Source organism: Streptopelia decaocto, assembly GCF_964273445.1.
Source record: "Streptopelia decaocto genome assembly, chromosome: 5".
NCBI classification, from domain to species: Eukaryota; Metazoa; Chordata; class Aves; order Columbiformes; family Columbidae; genus Streptopelia; species Streptopelia decaocto.
In genome coordinates this window covers 69,070,754-69,087,575 of record NC_138659.1, presented here as the reverse complement: position 1 = coordinate 69,087,575, position 16,822 = coordinate 69,070,754, and the positions used below count along the sequence as shown (strand labels likewise).

Here is a 16,822-nt window from a genome sequence, read left to right as displayed (position 1 = left end):
GTGCCACGAGTTGAGCTTGGTTTTGTCAGCCCAGATGTTTTGGTTTTAACGTGTTTGTGCAGGAGGTAGGAACAAGGATGGTGAGGAATAGTCTCAGGGTGCTGGAGACACAATGGGAGAGGCAAGAGAGGAAAATAATGTCGCGGTTTAAGTCACAAACCTGCCAGTGGTTTTTATTAAAACATAATTTCCATACATTATGCACTTCATCTCAGATTGGTTTGCTTCAGAACTTTCCTTGTCAAGCTGAAGGAAATTCCCTTATTGGAGTAGGAGAAATGAGAGACATTGCTCTGAATACCTCGCAGGTTCCAGCCAGCAGGTTCAGCCTCACACTTGTGTGTGCGGGCGAGGGTGACGTGCCTGAGGAGCCTGTGTCATCACGCACAATTACACCCCTAATCCTGAGCAAAGACACAGATGCTGTTTAAAAAAAAAAAGCTGTGTTTCGTTTGAGTTTCAAAGAGTCTTATGTAATGGCAGCAGAATAAAACTGTTATTTTGGGGCTCAGATTAAATGTCAAAGTTTCAGATAACCTGTGATTTTTGTCGTCCATGGGCCCTGCTCACAGGAAGCCACCACCAGCCTCTGGTTGCCCACTGCCCTGCCCGAGGATGGTCCTCGCCCTGTGGGCACCGAGCTCTAAGCTCAGCTTGCCCAGACAGAGCGGCGGTGGTCCCAGCTCTGGTGGCCACCGGCACCGTCCCCACGCCACCTCATCCCTGCATCAGATTCCTTTGGATTTACAGTTGCGGTGTGCGAGGCTGGTGGTGATGCTCTAAGCCCTGGAGATCATACATGTTAGTAAGAGTTTAAGTCAGTGTTATAATTCACTCGCTCGTTAACCTGAGAAAATAATCTAGCTGTGGTATAGCGGTTCACATAAGGATTGTGTAAGCGCTCTGAGATTTGTATATGTTTTTATTCTTGCTTATCTGCTTATGGCAAGCTTCTTTCGGTGATCCAAATCGTCTCGGCACTCTACCCTGCCTACTTGACACAGTTGCACTTCCATCTGGATGAAATGCGTGCAAACATCATGTGTTACTTAAAGTACGTGCTAATGGAGAGCTTGGTAGGGAAGATGGAAAGACCCATTCCAAAAACCTTTGCATCTAATGCTGAAAACCTTCAGTCAGGTCTGCTGGGTTGGTTGCTTCTTCATTTCTTAAAGCAGATTCGATAAAACAGGAACGGAGAGCCTTGAAATCCAATTCCTCCGTTAAACCTGCCTGTTTCTATGGGGTTAATTTTTCCCATGCAAAATGAATGTCGCTATGTGGTATCCCGCGTTCCATACGCAGCAGTGTGGATCCCTCCCCGAGGCGACGCTCTTGGTGCCGGCACAGCCTTGGAGACATCGCTTTGGCCAATAGCACCCACGTCTGTCACATACACATCAGCTGCTGGAGATCTCGCTAATACTTTACTCCACAGCAATCTGGACAAAAAGACGCATTTAGTTTTCCCTTTAAAAAAGGGGGGAAAAAAATCAGTGTGTAGCTTTGCTCATTAGTTTCTTTCCCCTGTCATTTTTCTGGCGCATGGGGCTGCAGTGACACTATTCCCGGTGTTGACCCCAGGCCAGAGGGCTGGCAAAGGAGCCTACCGCTCTCAGCTCTTGTCCAGCGTACTCAAATAGCGCCACAGGCAGTAGCATTTGTTCCGTACTACTCCATGTGAGGTGTTTGACCCCGCAAAATACCCCGAAACAACTCCAGAGTTCCCTCAGCCAAGTCCGGTGCTTGTCCAGCTACGTGGTGGTCGCTGAGATGTAGTGTGGCGGGGGAAACCCTCTGATCAGATGGAGGGAAGGCAATTAGAGAATCATTTTGGTTGGAAAAGACCTTTAAGGTCATCAAGTCCAAGCGTTAACCTAACGCTACCAAGTCCACCACTAAAGAACCTCACCTACGCATCTTTAAAACACCTCACGTTACCACTGGAGGCATAGAAATTTCTAAGTGACTTGTCCAAAAATGAACCAGTTAATCCCCAGCAGAACAATAAACAGGATATGAAAGTCGGGCTTGTGCAGCCCTTGGTGGTGATGGTTCCTTTCCTTACCTCCGCCTGCAGAACATGTTGTGAAATGAGAAAGCAGCACAGCTGAACAGTCCCTGAATACGCGTATTTTGAAGAGCAAGGTGTGTGTGTGAGACAAGCCATGTCCTGCGCTGGCACCAGGAACTCACTGCCACAGGTCCAGCCACACATCCAGAGCATCCTGCGGGATGCAGGGATACACCAGGTTTGGTTTTACAAAGTAGACCGAGCTTCGCTGTTCCCACCTTGAAGCCTTTTGGTAGCGGGGAATGTAACAGAGTATAGGCCTGTAAGCTGGAGGTCTTCATTGTCTTCATCGTCTTGCTCTTTCTGTGATTTTTCCAGTAATCCTTTTCTTTTTTTTAGTGGATTTCTTGTCTTTCTGAGGTGGGCAGCATGGTAAAGTCATTCTTAAAAAAAACAGACCAAGTGCCAGCGTATGTCTGTGGAACAAAATCCCAGCCCTCCTGCAGGCAGGGGAAAAAATGACTGCTGGCTTGGGTTTCGCTCCTAGGATGCTGAATCAAATGGTTGAAGATGCCGACAGCACTGGCTTATGCGGTTTGCTTGAAATGAAGCCTGTGTCGGTTGGGATGGGCATAGCAGTGATCCATCCCCATAACATGACATGGTGTCCATCCCTGTCCGGGAGCAAACCTCGCTGTCTTTTCCCTCGAGCTGGCACAAAACCAAAGCTGTGTGCTAAAATCCACATTGCATTGCCATCATCCCCCAAAATTCGTTCTGCAAACTGAAACCATGTGCCGCTGCCCCTTACTCGACACACGAACTGCACAGACGTACCCGTGCTACCCAGGGGACCTTTCCGCAGCCGTCGGTGTAAAAAACGTGCTCCTTCTCTTTGCAGGTATTCGCCCTCAGATCATGAACGGCCCCATGCACCCCCGGCCCCTGGTGGCACTGCTGGACGGGAGGGACTGCACGGTGGAGATGCCCATTTTGAAGGACCTGGCGACAGTTGCATTCTGTGACGCACAATCAACTCAGGAGATTCACGAGAAGGTAACGTGGGCTGCGCCGGCTGGGGAACCATGAGCTCTGCCCTTCCTCTCCCAGAATCCCAGAATGTCAGGGGTTGGAAGGGACCTGGAAAGCTCATCCAGTGCAATCCCCCCATGGAGCAGGAACACCCAGATGAGGTTACACAGGAAGGTGTCCAGGCGGGTTGGAATGTCTGCACAGAAGGAGACTCCACAACCCCCCTGGGCAGCCTGGGCCAGGCTCTGGCAGCCTCAGTGGGAAGAAGTTCCTTCTCAAATTTAAGTGGAACCTCTTGTGTTCCAGTTTGTACCCATTGCCCCTTGTCCTATCATTGGTTGTCACCCAGAAGAGCCTGGCTCCATCCTCCTGACACTCCCCCTTTCCATATTGATCCCCATGAATGAGTCCCCCCTCAGTCTCCTCTTGTCCAGCTCCAGAGCCCCAGCTCCCTCAGCCTTTCCTCACACGGGAGATGCTCCACTCCCTGCAGCATCTTGGTGGCTGCGCTGGACTCTCTCCAGCAGTTCCCTGTCCTGCTGGGACTGAGGGGCCACAACTGGACACAATATTCCAGGTGTGGTCTCTCCCAGTTCTTCTTGAACAAAAAGTGTACGAAGCTACGCATGGAGACCATCACCAGACATATCACCAGACATTGCTGCAGATCAGAATTCAGAGAGGCTGTTTTAGAAGCCAGATGTTACTTTGGGGAAAAAAAAAAAAAAAGTCACCTTATCTCTTTGCATCAAGTTTTTTACATCTGTGTTATTATTAATGTTTCTCATTTTTGTGATGTCTGCTTGCTCGGTGCAGCAGTACCAACACTGCACCTCCCTGGGGTGCAGCACAGTTGCTCTGGTTTTGTAAAGACTGTCCTGTTGTGCAGCGGGTGGGTCTCTGGGGTGCTGGCTGCACCTCCAGCAGCTTCTTTCTGCCCAGCCTGAGTGGCTGAGGTTCAGGCAGCGTGCAGGCAGATGCCTGCAGTGTGGATGGGTATTTCTGCTTGGAAGCTCAGCTACTTCTAAATACTTCTTTTTAAATGACTCTTTGTTCACATTTAGATAACTCAAATGAAGTTTGAAGTGTTGAGAAGCCACTTCCAGGAAAGAGAACTACAAAAACATCAGTGCTGATAGTGCTTCAGATATTAAACATGGGGGGAAAAGGACAGTGTGTTTTTATGAGACATTGGTAGATGATAGATGAGCCAGTCTTGGAGAATTTGGCCAGATCTTGGGTTTCCAGAGCACTGAGGTAGCTTATGGTGAGCACTACTGGAGGTCTGAATCTTCTTTGAAGGGGATAAAGTGCAGCCTTATGTGACTGTGCAGCCTCACACAGACCTTTTTAGTTACTCCTGAAAACATACAGAAAAGGGTAATGTGAACAGTGTGACAGGTGTTTGAACTTCAGACATGCCAAAGAAGTTATGAGTGACACACAGTCATGTTCAGAACCAACAGATACTGCCGCAAAACCAAAATCCTTTTTTAAAAGCAGAATTACTGCTGGTTAGAAGCTGAGGGTTTAGCAGATAACCACCTGGAAAAGATCCAGATGAGCCACAGGCTCAGTTTTCTTCTGCCTTGTCTTCTCAGACGTAACATCATAATTTTCAGGTATCCATCCCATCTATTCCCTAAGGGAATGGCTTTGAAGTCAGTGGGTCACACACCGGATGGTTTCGCTGATACCTGGAGTGTCAGCTTGCACCATGCCTGGGCTGGACAGTAGGTCAGCACTAAAAAAGAATAATTTACCGTGTAATATTCCTGACTCAGGAGCTCCAGGTGTCCCCTCCAGGTGTCCTGGTAGCTCCTGACATCTCTTTTCTCTTCCAGGTATTAAATGAAGCTGTTGGGGCCATGATGTACCACACCATCACGCTGACTCGGGAAGATCTAGAGAAGTTCAAGGCCTTACGGGTCATTGTTCGAATAGGCAGTGGCTACGACAACATTGACATCAAAGCTGCGGGGGAGCTTGGTAGGTCTCAGCTCTGCACCCCAATTCCTTCCCGTGTCCTTTTGAGTCTTTAAAACCAGGACCAGTACCTGCTGCTTCCCACTGGAGCGCGCTTGCAAAGCCCTTGGCAATCTGCACACCCCCAGCTGGGAGAGCTTCATTGTATCTGTAATGTTAGCCGCCGAGTTACAGCCGGTTTTGATCATCTGATCCCGAGATTCAGTCTATCACAGAGTCCTGTTTAGGATATCTTGTATTAAAGGTTATCTCTGGGGAAGTGAGGAATAACAGCTGTTTCACGTGAGCCATTTTACAAGGATAATTGCAATAAGAGAGTTTCAAATAGGCATTCCTAAAAAAGCAATTCTCAATACAGTGAATTATTCTTCTTTTGAGAGGAGAACAGCGTCTTCTCAATGTAATGGTTTCTTCATGTTTTTAACTCTTATTGTTATTATCCATTAAAACAATGTTCTGAGGCTTTGAACATCAAGAAAGGAAAAATAAACTGAATAGAGTAATGGGATACCGCGGTATAATCCTTCTTTATATACTTGGCAAATTGGGTGGCCAAATGATGTGGTTTCGAGTAGCAAATGTAATGACTACCCACAAATGTAGTGTGAAGTTTACTTGATATTGCTTTCCATAAGGTAGTTTTTAAACTGTGCAGGCAATAAATGACCAACATCTAAACACAGCCTGTGTCTTGTGGGCTGGGCTGGTGGGACCCGTTTTGACCCACGAGAAGACACCCCCAGAAGAAGATGCTGGTGTTGAACCATCTGCCGTGGGTATTTAACTCCCTGTGCCGGCAGCTCCTGCTCCTGGGGACACAAAACTAAAGAACAGCGTGAGCATCGTGTCCCCGTCACCTGAAAGGCAGAGGTGGACACTTGTCAGGGTTGGTTGGTGGTGAGTTTTTTCCTCCTGTAGGGTGGGTCAGTTTTCTCCTGGTTTCTGTAGGTCTTTCAAACAGCCACAGGGTGGAAAACAGTTTCAAAAACAGAAAAAGGGGTTCCTAGGAGCAGTGAGATCGGCCGGCGGACAGGAAGCAGATTTTTGATTTTGAGTATAAACCGTGAAAAGGTAGGGGATATGGACAGAATAAGATATTAGGAAAATCCCCTTCCACTGTGAGGAAGTCCAGTAAAGCACTTAAATACCCATCCCTCTTTAAATGTGTGTTTAAATCGCATTGAATCCGGTGAGATAAAAGCATAGATCTGCTGAACAGGAATTAAGCCCTTACAAGCGTTACTGAGCCAGAGCCTGGACAGGACAATGATCAGGGAGGCATTTTCCATTAATTTAATACCTGCAGCTCCAAGCAGAGACATGACAATTTAAAAGGAACTTTTTGTAGCAAGGGAACAAAAGGTCTGTTATGGAGACCCGTGCTGGGGTGGGATTGCTGCTCCGGCACGGGGTCTCGGTTGTTTGGGTTGACTGTTTTGGCACATGGTGGTGGAAGGAGGAGCCGGCCCTGCCACGCTGACCTGGTGAACCATCCTGCTCGGCTGCACCAAGTTATTGGTCCCTAAATCATTTAATGGTTCAACAGTCTTACTGCAGAAAAGGAATGACTTCTGCCAGCGTGATTTAATTTGCTTTGAAGGTAGATTAGGCTGAACAAGAATAAGACTTTATATTGTAAAACAAACCTTTGCTCTTGTGGTTACCCTGCGTGGCTGTCACCCTTGGAATCTGCACTTGTCCTCACTCCAGAGAGATGCCGAGGTGCAGGGAAACCCCGAGCATTACCAGTTTCAGTGGCTTTTGCAGACATTTCAGGCTGCTGTAAACAAACCGTGCATGTCCCTGGGAAAACATTATTCCAAATGCTTAAAACAAATGATGGGCTGGCTGGGAAATGTGAGGGTGAAGGGCCGGGAGCCGCTCTGCTTTGCTGTTACCCCGAGCCGCGGTTGTTGCCTCTGCAGGGATCGCCGTGTGCAACATCCCCTCGGCCGCCGTGGAGGAGACGGCCGACTCCACCGTCTGCCACGTCCTCAACCTCTACCGGCGGAACACGTGGCTCTACCAGGCGCTGCGGGAAGGGACGCGGGTGCAGAGCGTGGAGCAGATCCGGGAGGTGGCCTCGGGTGCCGCGCGCATCCGCGGCGAGACGCTCGGCCTCATCGGCTTCGGTACGTTGGCTGACCGTACTGCCCGCTGAGCTTCAGCCTTTGAGGGAGACTCGGCACCAGTTCTTTGCCCTGGAATGACCTAAAATGAGCGTTTTCAAAATCAGAACTACTACTGTGGGTTGGCATGAACAAGAGAGAATATCTTGTGCTCGTTTTTTGGGGAAGGAGCCCCTTGGCTGAGCCCTTGGAGGAGCACTGGGGAAACCCAGCAGTGCCCCAGGAGGCACCACACCCGGTAGTGCTGCTGTCCTCCCCCAAAATATCCCATCCCCAAGTCAAGGCTGTACCAAACAAGCTCTTTTTGAGCCATTCTGCCCTGCATGGTGGCAGGGCTGCATAAAACAAAGTTTGCCTTCAGTTCACCCATAGCAATAGTTTCAGCGTCAGCACCTGCTGCTGGACGTCCCTTTTGGGAGCAAAATCCGGCCATTGCACCGAGGTTCAGGAGGCGCATTCGGGCAGCAGAAGGTCACTCAGCACTTGGTGGCCGGACACACGCAGAGTGGCAGAAATGTGCGTGGAGGAGATGTGGTGAGGTGCCGGATTAGGGAGCGGTTCTGGCTGCCGCTGAGGGAGCCCCGGCCAGGAACCGGGTACAAACACCGCAGCACTATTTCCACTTGCTCTCTGTGCAGCTGCCATTTCCCTCACTTGCCTCATGCTGCTGTCCTGCGAAGCCCTTGGCTAATTAGTGCAAAAAGCTGGTGTATTAGCATGTTTAAATGGGGAAACCAAGGCAAGGTGGGGGAGGTTACAACAGGAGGCTGGAGTTAGCCCACGTCTGTCTGACAGGGCAAGGGTGGCAGCGTGTGACATCCATGCAGGCACCCAGCTGGTGCCAACCGCGCATCGCTGGTGCACAGGGACGGCGTCAGGCGTGTGCACGCACAGGGGGACACTGCTCCTCCCCGCCACTGCTAGCTGCAAAAACTAACAGATAAGTAAACAGTCGAGGCTTGGCACACAGAGCCTGCACAGCCCCGGTGGCAGGGACAGACGGGGTGACCAGCGACACCCCCAGCACAGCGGCTGCGCTGGCCCTTTGCTTCCAAGCCATGACAGTTGTACTGGTCATGCCCAATTAACCGGGTATTCATTGAGAGGCTGGGTAAAGACCTATCACAAACAAGTTGCCTAAAAAAGGCAGTGCTTTTTTTTATTCCCTTTTTCAGCTTTTCTTGCTGGACACAGCGCCACAGAGCGTTATTTCTCTCCGTGATGTCTGGAGCTGCACGTTGTTGGGGCTGAGTCGCACATTGTGCTGTCCCCACCAGACCTTCGTGGCCACAGATGGTGCCACCTGCTCCAGTGACCGTGAGCTGGCAGGTGCCAATGGCCTGATGCTTCATTTTATTTGTTTTTTAAACATTTTAACACAACATCTCACATTTGCTAGGGCAAGCACAGCCCTCTCTGTGCAAGGCAGTGTGGGTTTGCCCTCCAGCCCGTGTCCCTTTGTGAGCTGTCCTGGGAGCCCAGGAGGTGCCAGGGAACCCTCACGGCAGGTTGGGGATCAGGCCATGGTGCAGCTCAGCCAGGTGAAGGTGGCAATCAGTTAAATCAGTTAAATTACCCCCTCTTTCCTTCGCACACAGGTCGCACTGCGCAGGCGGTCGCAGTCCGAGCCAAGGCGTTCGGCTTCAACGTGATATTTTATGACCCGTACCTGCAGGATGGGATCGAGAGGTCCCTGGGCGTCCAGCGAGTCTACACGCTCCAGGACCTGCTCTACCAGAGCGACTGTGTCTCCTTGCACTGTAACCTTAACGAACATAACCACCACCTTATCAACGACTTCACGATTAAGCAGGTAATTCGCCTCGCGTGCACAACCAAGGAGAGTGCTCTGCTCTTCAGTGGGCAAACCCTGAGCATCGGTGCCACGCGTGGGGCCCTCTGCGGTCACAGCCAAGCGAGACAGCGCCTTAGTGCCCATGCACGCCCTCTAAAATAGCTGTTTACACCCAACAGCGCATCCACGGTGTTTACCGAGGGGTAGCGTGCTACCACGTAAGCAGCCCCTCTGTTCCCGTGTAGCATGGAGGGTGTTGGTCTCTTCTCCCAAGTTGCAAGCGATAGGACAAGAGGAAACAGCGTCAGTTTGCACCAGGGGAGGTTGAGGTTGGATATTGGGAACAATTTCTTCCCAGAAAGGGTTGTAAAGCATTGGAACAGGCTGCCTAGGGCAGCGGTGGAGTCACCATCCCTGGAGGGGTTTAAAAGATGTATAGATTAGGTTCTTAGGGACATGGGTTAGTGCTGGATTTACGTTATGGTTGGACACGATGATCTGAAGGGTCTCTTCCAGCCAAAGTGGTTCTATGATATTCCTTGCCAATACCAGCCAGAGCGGGACTTGGCGTAGAAAACCCACATGCAGCAGGGTGGGGATTGCTCAGGGACAAAGAAAAGCCACTCAGCACAAAAAGCGGGTGCAGTCCCAGCCAGAGGCACCCGGGACACCCGCTGTGCGTCGGGACAGGGGCGGACGGGGTCACTGCGCCCAACTCACCCTCCTCTCTGTCTCCCGGCCGTGGCAGATGAGGCAGGGAGCGTTCCTGGTGAACACGGCGCGCGGGGGGCTGGTGGACGAGAAGGCCTTAACTCAAGCCCTGAAGGAGGGACGGATACGAGGGGCTGCGCTCGACGTGCACGAGTCCGAACCGTTTAGGTAAAGCTTTCTATTGGGTTGTGACGCGTCCGCGGGGTGCACGACGGCTTCTCACACAACACCAGTGCTGGGGGTGGTCCTGGCTTCAGAAAAGGCCTGGCACCTCGCAGCATCCATCACGTTTGGGCTGGCTCCAGGGTTACGGGTGTTCAAAGGGACACTGGGAGCTTAAAACAAGAAATCAACCTGTGTTTAGTTAAAAAAAGAAGCGCTCGCTAGTCCATGAGAACAAATTTACTGTGTGAGTGCTGGGCATTTTTGCCCACAGGCTGCTGCGGACTGGGAAGGGGATGGCTGTAAGTGGGAGTGCAGCTTTCTCACCGTGGAATGGGGTAGTACTAGTAGTTTGCTTGTGTTTTCAGCAACAATTCTTAAAAAAACAGAAATTATACTCCTGCAGAGGGCAAACCCCCATGCCCACCCCGTGCTGGGTGACCTGCAGCCTGTCCCCATATCCCTGGACTGCTGCGAGACACCCCAGGCCGTTATTCCTGTGGGAACATTATGAACAACCGCCCCGCAGGTTGATTTTTCAGCCCCGTTGGCTCTGTTTGGTGCATTTTCAGTGTGTGCCCTGCACTGCAGCCGTGCTTCCTCCCCGCTGATCCGTGGCCATGTGGGGCTGGCAGGAGCCTTTTGCCATTCGTAACGTATTTTATTCTCTTTTTAAACATTGATTAATCTTTTTTTTTTTTTCCCCTGCTGCCAGTTTTGCTCAAGGCCCATTGAAAGATGCTCCTAATTTAATCTGTACTCCGCACACCGCTTGGTACAGTGAGCAGGCGTCACTAGAGATGAGAGAAGCTGCTGCTACTGAAATCCGGCGTGCGATCACAGGTACCCGGCACCACGGCGAAGCCGGGATTGACTCACATGTGCCCCTGGAATGGGAGCCAGGAGGGGCAGAGACAGGGCCTGACCTCGGTTGTGTCTCAGCAGGACACTGGGAAAGGCTCTAACCCTGATTTTCTTCCGAGCAAAAGAGCTGAGAAACCAGATTTGACTTGTCTGTCATTTGGGCACATTGGTGTTTGGGTGAGGGGTTTTTGCGGGTTTAGGTTGGTTGTTTTTTTTTGTTATTTTAAATCAACAAGGCATTGGCTCATCAATGGCAAAGACCAGTGTCTGTGACTGGGAAGAAAAGGACAGGCTGGACATGAGGAAGGAATTGTTGGCCCTGAGGGTGGTGAGAGCCTGGCCCAGGTTGGGCAGAGAGGTGGTGGATGAACCATCCCTGGAGACATCCCAGGCCTTGCTTCAAGCTGGTGGACACGATACTCCAGCAAAGGAGTGGTTCTCTTGTCCTAAAAATTGCCCCTCTTGTGAACACAGCTCCGTGTCTGGGTGCTGAGATCAGCAGGCTCACAGGAACTGCTTTTCTGAAAGCAGGAAGTTGAGACTCAGGGTAGGAAAGTGGTCTCCAACCCTGGACTTTGGGAGCCAAAACATCCTCCTGACACAAGGGATACGGGGTTTCTGTGCCTCTCCTCCCTGCCCCTATACTAACAAATACAGTGAAATGGAAAATTTGTAGCTTATATTAGAAGGTGATAGAGCTGGGACTTGCCTGACATGTACTTACCTTTATTTCCAACTCCAGGGCGCATCCCAGAAAGCCTAAGGAATTGTGTGAATAAGGAATTCTTTGTTACAACAGCTCCATGGTCAGTAATAGATCAGCAAGCAATTCATCCAGAGCTCAATGGTGCCACGTACAGGTAAGCCAGAGAATGGGACTGTCACTGTCACCACCGCGGTGGCACTGGGTTCCCCTGTAGAGGTTGGGTTTGGGATTCCAGCTGTGACCTGAGCACAAAAGCACAAGCAACAGCTGCTGCATCAGCAAAGTCCCCCTCCCTGGGGACCAGCAGTCACATTGCTGGGATTACTCACACTGCTCCATTTAACCACGGGCTTTACAAAGCCTCCCATTTGTAAAGCTTTGTCCTGGTGGGCCAGCAGTCGCCTGTGTGACATCTCCATAAGCGCCAGGACCCCCAGACCCATCCGCAAGCTGGACACAACTTCTAAACTGCAGAAGCGATTGCAGATTTGCTCTGCAGTTCTGTCCATGCGCTGCAAGCCTGGCCCTGCGTGTGGGTTAATGACCGGGGTACAAACTCCAAATACAGGTCCAGAGTCAAGTGGCCTAATTTCCACCTAAATCCCCGAGATTAGCGTTACTTACTGCTCTGCTTAGGACGGCTCACAGCATGCTGGTAGGAGACGTGAGGACTCAGCTGGAGCTGGGCAGCCTGCAGCGTATCACCATTGCTAAAAATACTCTGAGGTACAAAAAAATCGAACACACAGGGCGCATCAGGAGGACAAGGCCCCAAGCAACACACGTGCCACAGCCCTTCCCGCAGGTCCCAGGCAGCGATTGCTTCCTTTGAAAGGCAGAACATGGACTGAAACCTCCAAATTGGGGAGCACCCCCCCGGCCCTGCCACACGTGGGCGATGCGTGTCCCCCAGATGAGCCTCGGCTTAACCTCCGCCTCTGCAGGCCCTGGTCACACGCTCCGCGGGAGTGCTGGCCCCTGTAAGCCAGGCTCAGCTCAGCCCTCACGGGCAGGTGAATCCTCCCGTTCTCTCCCGGTTTTCCCTCCACCTTTCCCGCGGCGATGGCAGCAGCAGGGAGGTGCTTCCGGCTCAGTCCCCCTGGCCCCACGCGGCCCATGTCCGGAGGGTTTGCGCCTTGTTGCCCCTACATCACATCTTCCCTGCGGACAGCATGAGAAATTCTCATTTCTTCTCCTTCCTCAAACTCCATGTTATTTCTTGGAATGCGTATAGCTCCCCCAGCTCTTAGAAAGACATATAAGCTGCGTTTTTCAGCTGCGCTCTCTGGCTGCCTGAGGAGGATGCAGCTCACCTTCCATAGAGGGAAAACTTACACCCAGGTGTAGGTGGCCAAAGGTATTTGCATGCAGGGATGATGAAGGCAGCAAGCTCGCTTTTGGCTTTTCAGAGAGCATTCAAGATGATTCCTTACCCTGTTTTTCAAGAGAAAGTCTTTCTTATGGTTCACCAACCTGTTAGAAGGTTCAGAACAAGCCCCAGTCCCCATATCATAGTGGAGGACACTTCCCCAAGGGCTGTGTCCGTCCTCCACACCTCACCATGGTGGTGCAGCAATGTTGGCAGCTGATACAGAATTACCCAGCAAAGACCAGTCTAGAGCTCCACAGGCAAAGCTGCAGAAAAAAAGGCCTGACCATGAAAAGGAACAGGGAAAGAAACAGAAGAGGAGATAGAAATCAGTGTCATGAAGGCAAAGGAGTGACACAGGCACAGCTTCTAGTCCGACGTGGTTCCTTTTGTCAAGGGCATTTGGTTTATAGTAAAGGAAACCAATTTGTGCCCATCTAGTAATGGGATCCTAGGAGTCTGCTGCAACTTCAGGCATCAGGCAGAGTCTTTTTGGAAAAGCACTCTCCGAGCGAGTGATTGCTCTTCAAACAGCTCTTAACAAAAAGCTGAGGGCTTCAGTGTTGCTGACAAGAAACTTCAGTTTCAGGCATAAAGGTTTCAGTTGATCCAGATCTTCTGGCTCAGACACGGGGCATTTACACTGAGCCCGGATTGGGGCCATGAACAGAACAGGAGAGCCTGGGTAGGGGGCTGGAGTTTATTTACACCCGTTGTTTTCTCTTCCCTCAGCTGATCGGCAAAAATTATTTGCCTCCTCGCAACATTAAGCATGAGGAAATTATTACTATAGGACACAGTATCACTTCTCTAGTATGTGCTTTTAGTATTAAAAGTGTTGAGTTCAGGCAAACAGTGCAATAAAGGTTTAGAACAATCCAACTTCATATAAAACACCTTGATAATTAATAGGAAATATTGACTTTCTCAGCATTATTCGCATCTCTCCTCTAGCAGCGGAGTGTTCAGGGTTTTTTTACATGTGTGAAAAAGCACTGGATATAAATAAAACTTGTTTCCCCTCCTTTCAAAGTCAAACGGTGTTGGCTCATGAGGCAGAGCCAGCACTCAGATACTCCATCACAAAACAAATTGAAAAAAATCCCCAAAAAACTCACATACACAGACAGTTTTGGTGTGTAACTCAGTACTTCGAGCTGGGGCATTAAGCCTACACCAGCGCTCTTTGCAAATAGTTGGGAATGTAAGGAGTTAAATATATCAGCACCTAAATGCATCAGCATCTAAATGCATCAGCATCCAAATGCATCAGCATCCATTGGCAGGGCTGTCAGTGCTTCTGCAGGACTGGGAGGATAAAGCAGCTGCCAGCAGCGGAGGGTCACACACATTAAATGAGAAAAGCAGCAGTTTCCCCCCAGCGGCGTTGGTGTAACCGCCAGCTGTCCCGTGGCTGCAGAGGAGCAGCGCAGTCTCTCTGTGGCGGTGGTGGGTGATGGCCTCTCCTCTCTCTGTCCCCAGGTACCCGCCGGGGATGGTGAGCGTGGCGCCGGGGGGGCTCCCGGCCGCCATGGAGGGCATCCTTCCCGGAGGCATCCCCGTCACACACAACCTCCCCACCGTGGCGCATCCCTCCCAAGCTCCGTCTCCCAACCAGCCCACAAAACACGGGGACAACAGGGAACATCCCAACGAGCAATAGCAGATAATTTAAAAAAATAAAATCGAAAATTAAAAAAAAAAAAAAAAATCACTAAATAAACTTGGGACCAAGAGACATTGGAGAAGAAGTTATACATGAACTAAAAAAAAATAATTTGATACGAAATTTGTAACGTTGATTTTGGACAGCCGCGTCATTGATGTTGCAGTGTTAAGGACAAAGCGGTCGCGGCCAAGAGCGGGGAGGAGCCCTCGGGAGTCACCTGCTCGCTGAAGCGCGGCCAACGAGGATGCGAGACGTTACTGATCAGCTTCTGTTCTTGTGTGTTAAGTTTCCTTCATCTGTGCAGCAATCACATGAATAAAAATGGCTCTTTTCTCCCTCCGTTCTTTGGGAAGAGCAGGGCTTCTGCACCTGTTTCAAACCATTGCATTCAACAATCCTCACAGAGTTAACAGAAATGGAAGAGGAAACCATTATGCGGCTTCAGCCCTTTCCTTACTCTTGTATCTGGTTTCCTGTTCTAACGGGAGGCGTCAGTGCTGGCTTAGAAGAATAATTATAATAATAATAATGATCCTTTTTGCAGTGTCCCAGGGCCAGTGACGTGTGACAGGAGTTGCCTTTCAGGAGGAAAAACCAAACTGCCCAATACACTGAATAAAGTAGCTGTGCATTCACTTGCGCCCTGCAATGATGCAAGAAGAGAAAAATCTAAAAAAAAAGAGAAAAAAAGGAAAAAAAAAGAAAAAAAAAAGGAAGAAAGTATTAAGTTTCACACACTATTTGTACTCAAATATATTTTCTCAGTTTTAAATCTGCAGCTATTTTATCAAGTGGAAAAAAAAAAAGTCTTGAGCTGGAAAGGGTTCAAGAATAATGTTGCATTTCCTTATGTCTCAGGAAACACTTTTTATGGTAACTTGTCAGACTGTCTATGAACAAACCCCACTTTTTTAGACATTGATAAAAGTCTTCTTTTCTTCACGTGCTATTTTATACAAGAACACTTCAAAATGTGTTATTAGATGTGACTGATTTTAACAAATCCTATTAGATTTGTATCAACTAGTTACATGTTATATTCATAGTCTTTTGTGAATCATCGCCTTTTTTTTTGGTTTTAAAAGAGATGGCCTATTTTGAGCCTTTGTATGGGTACATTCCTGTTTCTGTGACAAAAATCGTAAGCTGTCCCAACCAGAAAAAATACCAATGGCTATCAGAAGTATGTTTTGTTTTAGTGTTACTGTTAATTGTATTTGTTTCTTGTAAAGGTGGACATTTAGCGTTCAGTGCAGTTTTCAATAAAAAGTGATAAAATTTCTATAATTTCTGAAAGGTAAGAGCTCTCGCTTTAAGTCGCAGACCTTGAAAACACAATTAAGGGACAGAAATGTAACTCCAGAACCAGGCTTTGAGAAACGCCGTGTGCAGCTCAGCTTTAAACCTGCCGGGAAACGCTCACTTTCAGTCCTATCCAGGTGGTGCTACCCGTGAGCTGTAAACTTACAATTTGTGAGTATTTAACATCAGATGGGATGTTAAAAAGATCACCAGGGTTTCCATTAAGCTACGAAGGCAGCTACACCTCCAATATTTGTTGTACGTACTCGAGACACGGGGCGTTAACAACCGGCTGGGAACAAAGCGGAAAGTGTGCCCGGGAGGCGCGAGCGGCTTCAAGCCTGGCTGGAGAAAAGGCCCCTTCTGCCCTTTCATGGGGCACAGACAAAAAACTAAAACCAAAAGGACGTCTGGGTTACAAAACTCTGTATTTTGTTTGATTCATATTAAACTGAAAACTAGTGACCAGCTTCAAACATGTTTAAGAGGTTATAAAACCCAGGTTTTAAGCGTGCCCACGGGACACGGCACATCTGATGATCCATGAGCATCATGAGAAACCAGGATTAAACAGGTCAGTTGCAGCAAAGGTATTTGGGAAATACCAAATGGCGGTTTAGAGTTGTTTTAAAAATAAAGTAGCTGTGGTACTTGCATTTGGGTTTGAATAAGGAGCTGCAGCCCAGGGGGGTGTCGCAGGATCCTGGAGCGTCGTTTGCCAGCAGCCGACTCTGCAGCGGGACAGCGAGGGGCGCAGCGCAAACCCCGCAGAAAAGGGCAAACGCTGCGGTTTCCATCCAGCACCCAACCTCCCTCTTCACCCAAACCACGGACGGACACAAAAGCAGCCAGCGAGTGCTGCCAAAGCGCCACGAGCTACCGGGAGCAGCAACGAGCAGACCCCGGGGTTACAAACCACAGGGTTTGGCATTTCCCCCCCGCTCTTGGGCTTCCAGCGCCTGCGGTGCCAACAGCAGCGACACGCAAAGACGACGCAGAGCAGAAGGGGATGAGCACCGTCGCGATTCCAACGCGCCGAAGCAGATTATTCGGGCAAAGAAAGGAGATGAACTGTTGGTGGCG

The 16,822-nt window shown here is 49.8% G+C and overlaps 1 protein-coding gene across 7 annotated transcripts in view; it reads left to right on the top strand.

Moving 5' to 3' along the window:
* Positions 1–16,202, top strand: part of CTBP2 (C-terminal binding protein 2) — a 137,403-nt gene extending 121,201 nt beyond the window's left edge. For all 7 annotated transcript variants that reach the window (XM_082054447.1, XM_082054443.1, XM_082054445.1 and 4 more), the window contains 8 exons: positions 2,916–3,070; positions 4,891–5,035; positions 6,958–7,164; positions 8,760–8,974; positions 9,705–9,835; positions 10,545–10,672; positions 11,436–11,553; positions 14,251–16,202. In XM_082054447.1, coding sequence (XP_081910573.1) covers positions 2,916–3,070; positions 4,891–5,035; positions 6,958–7,164; positions 8,760–8,974; positions 9,705–9,835; positions 10,545–10,672; positions 11,436–11,553; positions 14,251–14,431 — 1,280 coding nt within the window. In that variant the 3' untranslated portion in view covers positions 14,432–16,202. The remainder of the gene's footprint in view (positions 1–2,915; positions 3,071–4,890; positions 5,036–6,957; positions 7,165–8,759; positions 8,975–9,704; positions 9,836–10,544; positions 10,673–11,435; positions 11,554–14,250) is intronic.
* Positions 16,203–16,822: the final 620 nt, after the last annotated feature.